Source organism: Pituophis catenifer, unplaced genomic scaffold (genome assembly GCF_029215685.1).
Source record: "Pituophis catenifer annectens isolate HBS135680 unplaced genomic scaffold, rPitCat1.0.hap2 SCAF_6, whole genome shotgun sequence".
Classification (NCBI taxonomy): domain Eukaryota; kingdom Metazoa; phylum Chordata; class Lepidosauria; order Squamata; family Colubridae; genus Pituophis; species Pituophis catenifer.
The window spans coordinates 45,551,421-45,568,122 of record NW_027256886.1 but is presented as its reverse complement, the minus strand read 5'-3'; the positions used below and the strand labels follow the sequence as shown (position 1 = coordinate 45,568,122).

General features: G+C 36.2%; 1 protein-coding gene across 1 annotated transcript in view; it reads right to left on the bottom strand.

Annotated features, from left to right (window-relative positions):
- Window positions 1-1,282: 1,282 nt before the first annotated feature.
- The window catches only part of NEURL1 (neuralized E3 ubiquitin protein ligase 1), a 103,907-nt gene continuing 88,487 nt past the window's right edge, over window positions 1,283-16,702 (bottom strand). Inside the window, exons 4-6 of the mRNA XM_070945878.1 lie at window positions 13,002-13,682; window positions 2,085-2,231; window positions 1,283-1,524 (exon numbers count right to left, since the gene is read on the bottom strand). Coding sequence (XP_070801979.1) covers window positions 1,283-1,524; window positions 2,085-2,231; window positions 13,002-13,682 — 1,070 coding nt within the window. The remainder of the gene's footprint in view (window positions 1,525-2,084; window positions 2,232-13,001; window positions 13,683-16,702) is intronic.

Below are 16,702 nucleotides of genomic sequence, written 5' to 3'. Positions count from 1 at the left end.
AACTGAAATTGTGACCTAGGGTATGAGATTGTTGTCATTTTTCAATCAACCATCTCAGGATAGTTAGCTCACTTGGAATATATTAATTGTGAAATGCAATTTCTGATTTAAGATTTGTTAAGTGGAACAGCTAAAAATAAAAAAACAATGGACTATTGAAAATGAAAGATAAAATATGACATTACTTGTGAATGGAGACAGAAAAATATTTTAAGAATTCAATTATGCCAAGGATCCATATGGTTCTCTGAGTAAGTGAAATTAGCATATTCTTCACATGTTCTTCTCATATGAATCCTTCATTAAATCAAAGAGGCAAATAAAAACTAAAATCCATTTTGGTCCTGATTTCTTTTCCTTCCAACAATATAAATCCAGCTCTGTAACACACATTCATTTTGGCAAAAGATTATACAACTGATCATTTTCTTTCCTTTCAAACCTGGGATAGATAATGGATGTCCTGACGACAAATTAAAAATAAAACTTTGCCAACTTTCATCCTTATGGCTTTGACATCATGTGAAATCATTTTCCCAAAGCACCATTTTCTAGTGTAATGAACTTTGGAAATAAAAGTAAAAGAGGAAGGTGATTAAAGAAGGAACTGATATCATGCTTCTGGGATATGAACAGCTTCTGCCTTGAAAAAGTAGAAGAGGAGAGCTATAGAAAGTAGAATCAAGGTCAACGATTATCTGTTGGCCCTCTGTGCACAGCACAGCATAGAAAAACCAATCCAAGCATAATCTTCCTTAGTAGCAGCATGCGCTGCATTATAATTTTTTGTAGAATATGGCAGCCACTGATATGATTAGGAAAACGGGGGGGGAATCCTATGTGGCGCTCTCTTGCCTATCAAGGTAGTTCTAGCACTGAAATGATTTGTCCTTATTGTACTCATTCCAAGTATTCATTTAGTTCACTTAATCTAACATGAAAATCTGCTTATTTCATATTATTTTCTCCTTTGATCCTTGTAACATCCAACTAGAAAGAAAGGACAGTGAAAATGCAATGGAGAGCCAAGGAAAGGTAGACATGAAATCCAGCCTTTCTTGCTGGCTACACATATTAAATGTTCACAGGAGCACTTTGTCAGATGACAAGAAAAGAAGATATTTTTAGCCCTCTAATTTCAGGTGGGAGGTTGTACCCACAGTTAACCACATTCAAAATTAGCTACATATTTAAAGAAGGGAACCACTTCCTCCCACCTTCCTTGTCCTGGTTAAGTTTATGAAGATCCTCTTGCTAGCTCCTACCCTTCTGCCATGCAACTTTAAGTGCTGCGATAGGTTTTGATTATGTCCTTGATGGCACGTCTACAGATAGGACAACAGGCATTAGCCATCTTCTTGAGTTTGAGCCCACATGTATAACACAGACACATATGTCCACAGGAGTAAATCACAGTGTCCACCATATTCTCATAGCAAATAGTACACTCATCATTCCAAGATCCTGAGATGGAAGAGGAAAGAGGGGATTCTGGCATACTGATTGGAGAGTTTGGAGCCGTACCTGCAAAATAAAAGACATTTTTACTTTTTTAAATTTTAAACCCTAATCAGCTTTACAGTTGCCCTAGTCTAGAATTTCTACGCCAAAGGTTAAAATATAGAGATTATGTCCATAACTCCCACCCTATTTAGTGGAACTACACTTTTTCCAAAAGCATTCTGTTTATGCACAATCTTTCATAGGATTAAGCTAACCTGGTGTCATCCTGTTTCAGATTTGGCAACCCCATTTAATGTAGTCAGAGGCATAGGATTAAGGAAGTTGTTATGCAAAATGTTTAAATGGCACCAAAAGTCATTTGAACTGTACCTGTGCCTCCACAGATGGTGCTTCTTGCTAATTCCATATTACATACATTTTGAATTCTTCCTTTTGTTAAAATATGGTGCATTTAAATGTTGAATTCTTTGTTCTTTTTGGTGGGGGAAAATCTAACTCCTTCTCCTTGTATGTTGTGAGTGATCAAAAGAAAAAAAGACTATGGATTTTCAGTCTTACAAGATAATGAAATATTCAGAACTGGAAGGGATGCAACTTGGTGCTGTGGGAGAAATACTCACCACTGATTGAGCTGCCAAGTGGGCCAGAACCAGATATACATAGGACAGGATCAGAAACCTCATTGCAAAGAATGGAAGATGAATTGGGAGATGAGGTGGGTGAGCTTGGTGCTGATGGCGCCAGATGTTCTGCCATGAGAGTAGAACCTGTAAAAGAGAGTAATATAATTTAGCAGTTCAAATAGCCCTATTATGCTGTAATTGGAGCACAAGCACATGTGTGTTCACATTCTCATTCTACTGCAAAGTTTGTTGAATTTCTTTGAGCCAGTCCTAGTGCTACAGCCCACTTGGATAAAACAGAAAAAATTATGAACTTTTTTATAATTAAAAAAGGGAGTTTGGGAAGTTCTGTAATAAAATAAGTAAGAAATTAATTCGTGCAATTGATAGGAAACAATACTGGCTTTAGAACACATACTGGCCTGATTATTCTGGAAGCAGATAATATATAAGTATATGATAGGCAGGTGGAAAGTTTATTCCCTCTCATCTCTGCTCTTACTATTTGTCTTCTCCTTTGTTTAAGAGAAACTCAAGAAATTAACATGATAGTATGCTAAAAGTCTGGTGTGTGAAGTGAGAGCAAAAATAGGCAGGTGGTGTGTGTGTGTGTGTGTGTGTGTGTGTGTGTGTGTGTGTGTGAGAGAGAGAGAGAGAGAGAGAGAGAGAGGGAGGGAGGGAGGGAGGGAGGGAGAGAGAGGGAGGGAGAGAGAGAGAGAGAGAAAACAGCCTGTACCCAATATCTGCATTTTATTTGCTTTAGATTTTATAGTCCTTTTGGTCTATATCACTTTATTTCTGTTTACATAGCGTATTTATATAACCTTTAGCTACTTTCACATCCTAACGTTCAATGAACAGAATGACAAATGGCAAAATGTTATTCATCAATAAAGCATATGGTTAGCGTATTAAACTCTCAAATTCAGCTTGTTAAGTCTCCAGTCAAAGATACCCTGTCTAGCACTATGCACAGAAAAGCATATTAAAAAGTACTATTTGAATAAAAACAATATAAAGAAAAAATGCCAAGTAGGCAACAGTGAGATTGTCATTCAAAGTCTAAAACAATATGAATTAAAATACAATTCAAACTCATTAAAAGCCTAGGAAAATAGAAATGATGCTAAATGTGAGCACCAATTTCCTTCTCTCTATATAAAGTCAAATCATATTTAAATATACAAATTATAACTTTTATATGCAATACAACAACCAATCATTTCTTGCATTTTCTTATGTTTAATTCAATACTGTTTGCTGGGTCTAGGCGCACAGTACCATAACATTAGCCTGACACGCGGAATATCACCTGTGTAAAGTCTCACAGATTTGTTTTTTATATTACCATACTATTTTCTGTTCCCTGAACTACCTACATTATTGGATTGTTTAACAGGTTCCATAGTATATTATTCCATTTGTCATTTGAGGCAGAAAGATTTCACCCCAGCTCCCAAATAGTGTAAAATGAAAAAGTACTGCAACATATTTTGCAGGCATGTAAGTAATAAGCCTTTTTAATACTTTTCATCTAGGTTAAAAGAAAGCTGGGTAAAAGACAAGAAGATTGCTGCAGCATTTCAATAGTGCACAAATAGTGTTGTTGTTGTTACTTAAATAAATAACCCATCAGTAAAATGAATAATATGAGAAAGAAACATGGTAAATTAAAAAGGAACTGGGAACTCCATCACTGGAAGTTTCCAAGAAGAGACTGGACAACCATTTGTTCAGAATATAGAGGGTCTCCTGCTTGACTAGAAGATCTCCAAGGTCCCTCCCAATCCTATTATTCTATTGTAGAAAGTTAGCATCAACCCCTCTTCTAGAAGAATGAAATATTTTGAGAAATATTAAAAAGGCAGAATATTATATTTCCCTGGATGAGTAATGGAGAAACATGTTCTTTTAGAGGGAGAAAGCAAACCCCACCTTTTCTTAATAGCCCTCACTAGATGTCAGCACTTAAGAGATAAAGAGCTTATTAAAAACTGCTCTATTCATAAGCAAATATCGTCACCCAAGAGCCAAACCAGGACAAAGCCATTAAGCCATAATAGGAATTGTGATGGTCAATGGGAACATGACAGAGAACTTTAACATAAGGAAAGGAACGAGGCAAGGATGCTCTCTGCCCCCTTTACTATTTATATTAACACTGGAAGTATTAAATAGAAGTATTAGAAATGACCCAGAAATAAAAGGAATGAAAATAAAAAAAGAAAAATACAAATTACAGGCATTTGCAAATGACCTGGTGTTTATTTTAGAAGAACCACAGAAAACTGGACCCAAGCTAATAAAAATGATAGTAGAATATGGTGAAATGGCATGACTGAAAATGAATAAAGAGAAAACTAAAATATTAGTCAAAAATGTTACAGAGAAAAAAAAAGAGCTGGTGGAGAAGACAGATATTCAGATAGTGAAGAAATTTAAATATTTAGGAATTCAGTTAACAGCAAGATGGCGCGTCCCTGGACCATGGCTCTGACCCAAGGCGAAGGGCTAGTGAGCAGGCTGCGAATGGGTGGTGGCTTCGGAGCAAGGCCGGAGTCTCTTTCTGGGCATGTCGCTTCCGCCTGTTGAGCCACTTCCTGAAGCTGGCAGCTGCTTTGCTTTTTTCCCTCTTTTTCCTCATGGGAGGCTTGCATGATGGCACCAGCAGAAGCACTGCGGGGAAGTGGCCCAACAAGCAGGAACACTGCACCCAGAAAGAGAAGGGCAAGAGGGGCCAGTGGGCTGCAGAGGTGAAGACAAGCTCTGGGCCGGCAGCAGCACTCTGGAGAGAGGGCAGATGTCCCGGGGCTGCACATGCAGTGCTGCCACCACTGCCCCTCTTGGCCCCAGTGCATGCGCAGAGGCTCAAAAAACCAGGTTACTTCCTGATTTCTGGGCGGGTGGGTGGACCCTCGAGCTGCCATCGCTACCGGTTCTCTAAACTACCAGCTATCATCACTACCAGATCGGCCGATCCGGTCCTATCCAGGAGCATTTCACCCCTGGGACAGATGAAAAATTAATTGTCAAAAATATACAATTATTTACTGAGTATTAAACTGGAAAAAGTACAAGTGAAAGAAACAATGATAAGATGGGCTAAAAACTTTGGCTACCCAATAGAATTAGATAAATGGCAGAAACTGTGGGATAGAAATTGTAAACTAACAATGTCAACGGCCTATAAGGAGAACTTATATAAAATGTTTTATAGATGGCATCTACCACCAGTGATATTAGCAAAGATGTATGAAAATTTATCAGCTAAAAGTTGGAAGTGCAATCAGATACCAGGTTCATACTACCTGTCATCTGATATGAAGCTCATAATAAATAACTGGATTTCTTTTGAGACTTGGCTCGAGGCTCATGATTTAATTAGGGCAGTGGCTGGAACCCTGTCACTATCATATGTGGTGGACATGCTCAAAGGCAAAAAAATATTGGACTAAAATACATACTTGGCTAGAAAAAATGAGAAAGCAACATATAGATTTCAAACCAGAGATATTCTTGTTGGGTATATTACCAGAAAGTATGACAAAGGGAAAATATATTTAATTTTACATGTATTAATGGCAGAAAGAATTGTGTTTGCACAACAATAGAAAAATGAAGAGATCCCTACAGATGAAAGTGTTATAAAAAATATTAGAATGTGGTGAGATGGACAGTTAAAAGAAAAGAAAAGGAAGAAACAGAATACTTTTTGACATGGGACTTACCAATGGTTAATTAACAGAATCAGAGATTAGAATCTAAAAAGATCCAAAAGATAATAAGAACTTTTGTATTTGAAAACTTTATAAGATAGATAAACTAATTGTATTACTATTTTGCGATTATTACTGATATGTTTATTATGATTATTATGATTAATGTTGATTAACATGGCATTTCTACTTAAAATTAATTGTGCCCAGACAACACACTGTTCAGATAGCTATGGAATTTTTAATGTGATATAAAAATGTATTAATAAAACATATATTTAAAAAAAAAGGAATTGCCCAACACCCTTTCAGAACATAAGCCTCTTCATTTCATCACCCTCAGAAACTTCAACCAAACTTAGCTCAGACAAACACTTAGGTTTGTACTTTGCCTATAAAGTCAGCTATGACCCCTACATGGCCCCATGGGAGTCTGAATAGCCAATAGAAAACATGTCCTTGCAGAGGAACAGGAAGGACAAGTGAAGGTATAAAAGCTACCTACTCTCAACTCCATGTGTTCAGCTGCACCAGAACCATGTGCTTGGTGGTTCTGTTCATCATTAAACCATCTTTCCAATCAGCCTCCATGTTTTCAGTGTCTTTCTGCCAGCTTGGAACTGAACCAGATGGATATTTCTTCCCACACTATGTTCTAACTTTCTTCTAGTTTTTGACTTTGTGCAAGTCAGATAAAGGTTACAATCACAATTCAACTGGAATTCCATTATTAACAACTGGAGCAAAGATTAGAGAGCTGCAGGCCTGTCTTCCCAGTTAAGAGTGCATACCTATCATTACATGTGGAAGTCAACTACAAGTTTGAAAACAGGCAGGTATAAATACAGCCTGGACAAGATTCCAAAGGGTATCAAACAATATCACACCATCTATATTATCTACAATCTATATTAATTTAATGTGAATGTCACTGTACCTTTAAAAAAAATTCATTCCTTCTGACGACAATGCTTATACTTCATCCTTCACAAAATGATTTGCAATTGTTTTTCTTTCTGTGAATCTCTTAATAATATATAAGGGCAGTCTTGTGAATTAAAGTTTAGCAAATCTAAACAGTAATGTGGAATTTACAGTTTCAGTTATATTCCATAATGTCTTTTATCAATCAGTAAATACTTAAATATCCAAATCACATTCACAAGTCAGTTTTTCAAAAATGGAGCTCACAATAATAAACTGAATTTACAGTAACTATTTCAACTCTCGTCTTACTTGATGTAGCACAAAACTATCCCTTCATTTTAATTTTACCATTTTAAAAACGAAAGCAGTAGAGGAAAGGCAATAAAATCAAAAAAGCGACTCAAAATGCCAAGATCACTGAAGACAATGTTCTGACAAAAGTCAGCTGTTTCTAATGGACCATTCATTAACAACAAATTTTGGCCAATCTGGGGAGTTCTTGACTATTTTCTTTTGGCAGTCAGTATGGCTCTGCTTTTGTAGATAATTTTAAATGTTAACTGATTACCATCAGTTCAATAATGAGAAAGAGGAAAGGAATGGGGAGACAATAGCCTCTAGCTTAAAATATGAGCCAGAGTAACTATTCCCCACCAAATTCACAAGCAGACTCAGTTTGCAGGCAAATGTTGATCTGTTCTAGATTATACATTCCCTGAACCTTGCATTGCCCCAATTGAAAATAATGAACTTGCCCAACATTGCTTGAGAGATGGCATTTTATTGTCAACCTGGCTGTTATTTTTAAAGACTCATTAAGTTCATGAATAAGACACATTAAAGTACTATTTAACTGTCCTGACCTTAAAGTAGCACTCTCACACTTATTCCAATAAGATCCAAACAAAACTTTGTATAAAATCTGACTTTGCCACCCTTTCCCTTTTGAGAAAAGTCAGGTGACTGATTGATGCTGACTTGAAAAGAGGCAAGAGAGGGATCAGCATTAGAGACACAGATGTCTCATCAGGATAGTTTTCTGCAAAACTCAAAGATGGGCAGAGATTATTCCAACTAGATAGTGGAAAAGGTCCTTATCCTTGGAATACACTCAGGTTTGTCATATTCAGATTACAAAGGTTTGATGCCAACAAGTTTGTGAAAGCAACATATTGTGCAGTTTTGGCTTCACTTTCCCATTGCAAACAGCAAATGTGGAAGGGAAGACTGTACTGCAGTGATGTCAAACTCGTGGCCTGAGGCCTGGATGCATGACACTGCCATGGCCACCCCCATTTTAGTGAAGGGGGAATAGTCATGATACATCACGTGATGACAACATGACACCACGAATTTGACACCCCTATTGTACTGGAAGAAAAGGATTAAATTCCTCTCACAAATCCATTCTGGAGAAGTCTGCACCAATCATTTGTTAGTCAAATTTGGAACCAAATTTCATGACATAATGATAAATATATCTATATTTGCATTGAAATAATGAAAACTATTGCAATTAAAAAAACAACATAAATTGAATGACAACTTATATTCAAGAAATCTCATCTTGCTTTCTTTAAAACTAAACCTGCACTCACCAAAAGCCATTCCACTAATGGAACAGGTTTGAATGTTTCAAAATGATTCAGAAAATTTCATCCAGATACATAAAATTTTCAACCAAAAATGTTGGTTGTTATGATAAGTTATTATGTCAACTTCCTGAAGCAATTCCAATTAACCCATGATATGACACGGTAGTCTGGTTTTTAACTCCGGTTTATTGAACAAGCATATTATTGTTTCTACATAAGTTTAAAGTAGAAGAATGGGTTGCACACCAACTACAGGCATCAATTGTGTTGACCTCATAGTGTCTAATGCAGAAAGGAAATAATGATCTCAACTCCTAATTTTCTGCAGATATTGTCACACATCAAGTATTTAAAGTCTAGGGTATTGCCAGACAATGCTTATTTTTCTGCTATTGCAATGCTCGCTATCTTGGAGGCTTTGGAGCATTTGCAAAAAAAGGGTTATGGTGGTTATCTGAAATGAACAATGAAGTTATTCTAGCCATACTAACTTATCATGGAGATTTGGGAAATTCTTACAAGATGTGAACAGTGTGGTCAGCTCAGAATAATCTCCAACATAATAGTTTCCTTACTGCTTCTAAGCAACTTCTCTTCTGTCCCTATCAGCATCATGGAATGGTTTGCTGCAGTCCTATTCATAGCCCTGTATAAACAAGGCTCTCTTCCGTCCAGCAAGTGTTATCCAAATGTTCTGGACCTGCCACACTTTCTCCCTGTCCTTGCTTCCCTACCTCAGAATATGTTCAGTTGAAAAGAATTAAACTGTATACTGTAAACATGACAGCAAGGGACAGTTGTGTTAATATACACACAACAAAGAGAAAGACTAAACAGCAGTTACAAATGTTCAACCCAAAATATGAAACTAAAAGCCTTCCAATCATGTTTGGCCTAAATGAGATAACATCTCATTTAACAAGTCCTTATTTTCTTTTCCACAATAACTCCAATGAATCAGAGATTTTTAGAAATTAAAATAATTCCACTCGGATCCACTGTTTTAATTACTAATATCACACTGGGAGAATTCTGCAGATTAATATAGAGGCTCCTGAGCTAGTCACATTTTTTTAAAAAAAAAAAAACAACCCTTCCACCCCAACTCCCTCCCCAAACCCAGGGGAATAGGAAAAGTCTTAAAAAGATTCCTTATTATAAATTTGATTCAAAAGGATAAGCCCGCCACATCCAGTCTAGAAAATTATAGACCACTAGTCACAATTTTCTGTGCCCTCTTGCACCATATATAATAAATTATGAGAGTTTATTGCAACAAAAGAAAAATGCACTTTAAAAGTTCACCAGATATAGGAAGTATTATCCTGTAGGAAAGAATATGTGAACACTGATTTTCCAGTGGTATATGGAAACAATAAATAATGAGGTCATAAGGAAATAAAATGTTTAAGGTACAAATAGTGTTAATTGTCTTTTTTCATTGTGACTGTTTACATAACAGTTGTTACATATGACTAAAATGGTCTGGTATTTGTAAGCTAATGATAAGAACATTTTGTTTCATCAATGTCACATCTACTGACCATTAATGAATTCTCTGCTGTCTGCAAAGTAATGGTGGATTATAGTCAACTAAAGCTTATCCCATAGCAAGGATGTACAGGATGAATTAAGACCTCTGGAGTGTCACAAATGATTTAAAGAGATTTACTTTCAAAAAAGAAATGCATCAGGCATGGCAGTGCAGTAATTTTCCAATTTGGCTGAGATTCACATTGGCTGGGAGTTCTAGAAATTGCAGTCCTAATATATCAATGTAATGGCAGCTTGGGTGCAGTTTCAAAAATCCTTGATTTCACAAGTACACAAAGAGTGATTTTTTTTGTAGAGGAGGTAGATGAACAAAGTAGAAATGTAAACATAATAAAAATGTGTTATTGTATTGCACATTTCGCTGGAAGTATAAACTTGGCAGTTATTTAAAAGTTTAGTCTATTCTGTCACTCTTGTAAGAAAGCAAAAGAAAAGTCAACCAACTTTGGTATTCATGGAAGAAATAAATATACATTATATGTCCTGCAATTAACAAATACATTCAGAAAGATGATAAATCACCATGTATCCAATTTATTCTATACAAGGATAAGATGTCGGGAACACTAAGGGAACAAGTTCACTAATTAGTAACATTCTGTTTCACCTAAGGCAATGTTATTATTCTGAGTCTGAAAGTTATTCACTTCTATTCTCACAGAGGTACAAAAGTTAAAGTTTACATACTGGTTGAAAATTTCTTTACTGTAACTTACAGGCTCTCATTCATACTTGATACATAACACTTCTGGAACCATAGCACCCTCTGGGAGGAATGCTCCTGATTCCAACTAATCAAGATGCCCTTCCAATGCATAGCCTTATCCAGGACAACCAGTTATTAATGCAGCTCATTGCTTAAAACTACAGCTGGACTGTATCTATTGTCTTGAAACCACAGATAACATCAAGAGAGAAATGAGTAATCATATAAAAGCATCATCCAAGGAAGAAGTTGTGAATCATGTTACCTTTGAAAATCTCTGAGAAAGATAACTTGAGAATCTCAAGGTCAGATTCTGCAGTAAAATAAATCTTTTGTTATTTCAATTCCATCACTTACGATATTCAAATGTTACGCTGAAATGCATTTCTGAATACATTTTTTAAATTGAACTTCAGTTTGAACTAGCTTTATTTTGCTTTCTACCTTCTATTAACAATATGAATGCTTATTCCAGACCAAAACAAGTTGATATGGTTTGCAAAAACACCTTAACGAATAAAAAAAATACAGTATAGAACAAGAAACTTCTAAGCTTTTTCAGAAGATAGATGGGTCTCTACAAAGGAAATGTTCCACTGTCACAAGGTACAAAGCAACTTCAAATTTACAGTAGTTACTTTAAATGCTGCTGCCATAGAAGACGAATTTAGGACACTGTATAATGTCAAATGTATAATAGTAATGAAATTTGAAGATTAAATTTATTAGAAATATCTGTATCTTAAAATTATCATTACTAATATATGACTAACATGCAAAGAAAAAGAGCAACATGAACCTGATGGATAGGGTCAGTCAATATTTCACACTTTTGGCTAATTCCTTTCTAAGAGGCAGATGGCGTATGCTAGAATCCTATTCTTTGAAAGCTACTTCGAAATTGATTTCCACCAAATCTCTTTGGATTGCCTCAAAAGATGGATCTACTAAATTTCTGTCTCTTTAACAAAACCATTTTTCCATAATGTCAAATTAAAAAGATTGCTCCTAGAACCTGGAGAAAGCACCTGAAAGAAAATGTGAGATAAAGAGATTCATTAAAAACACTTCATGTTTTGCATCTGCCAAACTCTCCTTGTGATGGAGTCATTCTAATCTGCTATTTAAAAGAGACTGCTATAATCTTGAAAGAGGGATTTTAGAAGAAATGTGGCTGTTTCAGTGGTAAGCATAGCACTATGCCTGTGATTGTTGAACAACTGAAAAACATTCCAGCTACACTACATATGAAGAAGAGTTGATATATGTGCTTAGCAGGACAGACTCTGCAATAGGTCTAATATCCTGTATGGAGTCTACAGAGTCCTTTTAGAAAAAAGCATCTAAAAAGTTCCACCCTTGTGCAACTGAGCACTAGCCTTTCATGGTCTGTTTCCTTTCTTATTAACTCTTCCAGTTCCTCAGTACTCTGGAGCACATATCCCTGGGTTTTGTCTAAAACATTGTATATATTCTTGCTATATATATTTACAAGACTTGAAACAAGGGAGGACAACCCGAACTTCATGTATACTATACAGCACTGCAATCCTTTTTCTGTGGTCCATAACCTTCATCAGATGGCATAGTTGTAAAAAAAAAAAAAAGTAAGCAATAATCAAAATCTATAGTTTAAGCCATCGCTAGACTTAGCATACGTCTTAGAAACAACTTCAGCAAAGCAAATTCAGCACTCTAAAGACATCATCACACCATTGTCCCAATTTGTATCATCTGTGGAGGATGAAAATTTATTTTTGAAAAGTCAACCCCACTTGCAAAAAATTATTCACTTCAACTACACCAAATTATTAACCTATAGAAAATATGTTTCTTATATATTATTATAATTACAGTTACAGATGAAGGAATACTTTAGGGCTACGGCTATAAGAATTAGATTAAGTTTGGTTTCCGGGCCAATTACTGTAGAAGTATCAAAAGTCCATAGTCATTATATTCCTTTAGCTAAACGTAACTTTAATCTGCTTAAACCTGTAGATACAGAAAATTTGGAAATTTGAGAAACTGCAATAGGATCCATCACAAAATTGGTACAATGCAAAGAAACTACTATCATAAATCACAAAAATAATTTCTTTAAGTCTTATTCCTTATCACTTTTTTGTAAATTGAGGTCTTTATCAAACTATTTTTGGTAGATTTTATTGGTATTGGAAAAGAAAGACTGGAAAGTGATATTGATGTCAGAATAAATAATACATCTTCTCCATCTGCAGATTTGGCTGAAGCTGAAGGGACTGGAAAACAAATATGCCTTTTTAGTCTTCTCTTTCTAACATATCTCATAAAAGAAAGAACTTTTTCTTTGCTACACAGTACAGTATTTTAGTGCTACTGGTCATTTAATTAACTGACAAAATAACAGCATGCATATAAGAAGAGACAAACATACCCAGGACACGAATTTGCATCACTGCTCCATGTAAACCAAAGAACATCCATAATGGTTGGGAACAATCCACGCATACTTGCATGCCTGCACTTGCTCCATTGTGACTCAAGTGCAGTTCTCCTTCTGAATTCACCATGAATCCCAAGATGTCTCCACTCTGGAGAGGCACCAGCACTCTACAGACTGCCCAGAACTCTTTTCGATCAACTAAAGACTCTGGGTTATAAGGAAGGTCGCTGGGTCTCAAGGTGCTAGGATCACAAGTGGTTACCCCATATGACAGTGTCCCAGTACGCGACGTGTTGGATTTATTGATTTTGACAAATATAGTCTCATTGATTCTAAGCGGCCTGTTGGTAAAAACCAAAGTTCTCTCATCTCGAGCATGGTCTAGACGGGCCACAGTCTGGTCATCCAGAATTTTAATATGGGCTCCCCTGAGCTGATGGAAGCGGAGATCGCTTTCAAGTTGAGATGGGAGGAGGTGGGAATGCTGAGAGTTGAGGGAATTCTGTGGAATAGGACACATGGCTGTCATGACTTGGAAATTGTCCTCCTGCAAGTTGAGATCACAAAGGCTTACAGATAGACGGGTATCCTCAGTCTCTCTGCGCAATGAGGGCCGGCGGATAGCTGTGAAGGATCTTGGACGGAGGCAATCAGGAGGAATAATTTCACTATCTGCAATTAAGAGAAGGAAAAGGTAACCGAAGGTGAGGAAAATATTTCAGTTCTGTTATCAGTTGTTCAAAAAAGGAATGCAATATCTTGCTTTCTTTTAATGCCACAACACATGTTTAATCTCTTGTAAACATTTTGGTCACTCTTCTGCATAACCTCTCAAACAGCAAATTCCTAAAACAGGAGACAACATTGGGAAAGAATAAGTAGGCTCCAGTGTGAAACCTCTAAGAAGATTGCTACACAGTCCTGAAAGCTATGCTTTGAATTTGTTCTTAGAACCAGTTTCGCTGATACAGTGACAAGAATATTTGAGTACATAGTTGGATTTTAAAAAGTTTTTAAGAAAAGGAAAAGATGTCTTAACCCCAATAGCATAGAAAATATGGACTTAGATCATATTTTATTTGGTTTGTTTATGGCATTTATCATCACTTCAATCCATTTCAGTGGTGGATTGCCCCCGGTTTGGACTGGTTCTATAGAACCAGTAGTAAAACCGGCAGGAGGCTCCGCCCACTGACCCTTATGTCATCAAAAGTAATCTGCGCATGCGCAGAAGCTTCTGCACATACACAGAAGCAAGGCACGCGTGGGAGCTAAGCGAGCGCGCAAGCACGCGCTCCCGTTGCCAACAAGTAGTAAAGGTAAGTAGAACCCACCCCTGATCCATTTATTTATTTATTCAATTTATATGCCGTCCATCTTTTGATGCTTACAATCATTAAAAACAATAAAAATATTAAAACACTAAATAGTGATATTAAATTAGTTAAAAATCGACAAAGATTAAAAAAAGGAGCAAGATCAATCCATTAAACTACCATCTCTTGATTTTGTTCACTATAACAGAAAAACTTTCAAGATGCTGCTACTATATCCTACAATAAACATTCAAGATGCTGCTACTATAGTATCTTACAACAGTAAAGTAACATTCTTAGAATCCTTTTAGTGGTTTCTTGACCTGGTCAGCTTTAAAGGGCTATCAGGCCTTTATCAATTTTAGGCAATCTTTTCTATGCCTGTTTTGCTCTTCCCCGTCCCATTCAAAGACTGGAAAGATTGGAGTGTTAGACATTACAAGAGAGTAAGCATGCAACAATGGGGAATTCATATCTAAAGAAACGGTTCTGGCTTTAACCTAACATGCTTGGGGCCACAAACGATTTAAGTAAACTAATTCATTTATTTTGATGTGTATGCCTGTTTATTCCTCTTCTAAATCCTTATCCTATTCAATTCTGAAGCTCATTCCTGTTTTTCTTTATAGCAAAGCAAAAAGTCATTCTTTTTTAATGTTTTTTAATAATCAAGGGGTCTATTTACGTAATGTAAGAGCAGGATATTATAAAAAACCAGAATAAGATTTCTCCAATAATTTTTCATCGTAAATCAAGCAAAGTAGAGCTGTATTTAATTGTACCTAAAAGTACTGACATTGTTGGAGTGTGCTTTAAGACTAATATTAAACTTATGAATTTTGTGTTAGTTCAACATTAACTGGCTGACATCATTGAAAAACACTCAGGAAATTGAAATAACATCACTCATCAAAACAAATATTCAGTTCTAATCTATAACTTTTGCCATGCTTAAAAACAATTAACAGCTTTTTTTACTAGACAATGTTTTTGAACTTCATAGCAATGAGACATTTACATCTGAGAAGGCACATAAATTTTTTCAGCCTCTGTTTATTTGACCGATTGTTTATTTGAGGCATAAAACATGTATTATTTTGCTAAAATATAGCAGAATATAGGGCTATTTTTATTCGATGGCTTTTGTTATTGCTACCTTTTGCAAAGTACTGCAAAGCAGTGACACATACTGTATATGAAGCATATATCAGGACTTGCCTATATCTGTTTTACAAGGTGTGTAGTTCTTTACATTTGGCATGATGAAACGCTCCATGATTTCTAGAGCAAAAGGATATAAGAAAATATCTTCTGTTTTACTTTCTCTCTCTCTCTCTCTCTCTCTCTCTCTCTCTGTGTGTGTGTGTGTGTGTGTGTGTGTGTGTGTGTGTATGCATATTTAATCTGACCCCTTATCACTGAAATAGGAAGGAAGGAAGAAATTTAACACAAAAACTCCCTACTTTAGAAATGTTCTAGAAGATGGAGAATATTTTGGATTTAGTGAACCTAACCTTCTCCAAGTTTATCTGTTGAATACATGTTGAGATACATATTGCAAATTTTGTATCAAAATATCAGATTATACTTCAAAGATGGCTGTATCCTCTATCTGAGTGAATCAGATAAGTAAGTAAGTAAGTAAGTAAGTAAGTAAGCTTTATTGAGGTCAGAGACCAAATTAAAATAGACAAAGAAAGGGAGCATATTTTACAAATATGGATAGATCATGGGACATTACACCATCTACTGCCTCAAATACAATCTGTACTGTCAATACTAGTGATCCTCTGCCGTCGGGCTTACCCGTCTCTTTTCCCGTTTTTTTCCAGCCACGACTGCAGCAAAAAATTTTGCCACCTTTAGAGTTATATTGGGGTCTGCATCCTGGAGTAGGAAATAAAGGCTGAACATATCAGGTGAACCAGGGAATCTCTGGGAGATAGGAGAAATGAGTCTTGATCTTATATCCTGGTAGTGGGGACATACAAATGTAATATGGAACAGGGATTCCGGGGATCGGCCGTCACATGTACAATGGATGGATTTTACCCCCCCCCCCCAAAAGCCTACTGTCGAGGACATTCGAGGGGATCACATTAAATCGTGCCTTCATAAATGCGAGCCTGTGTTTGATAGAGTGTAACGTGGAGAGGTAAGGCAGAGGGTGAGACAAGGGAACAATACCAAGGGAAAACGGTGAGCATGTTCCCGATCCGTATGCCAGATTTAGTGAATCAGATATAAATTTATCACTGAGTGAATCAGACACCTTGCAAGATTTTTATAAGTTTTTAACTTCTAAAGTTAGGATGACAAAATCTATCCCAAGTGGCTCCTGATAGTTGTGGTTCTGTCTTTTATAAAGTCTTCAAT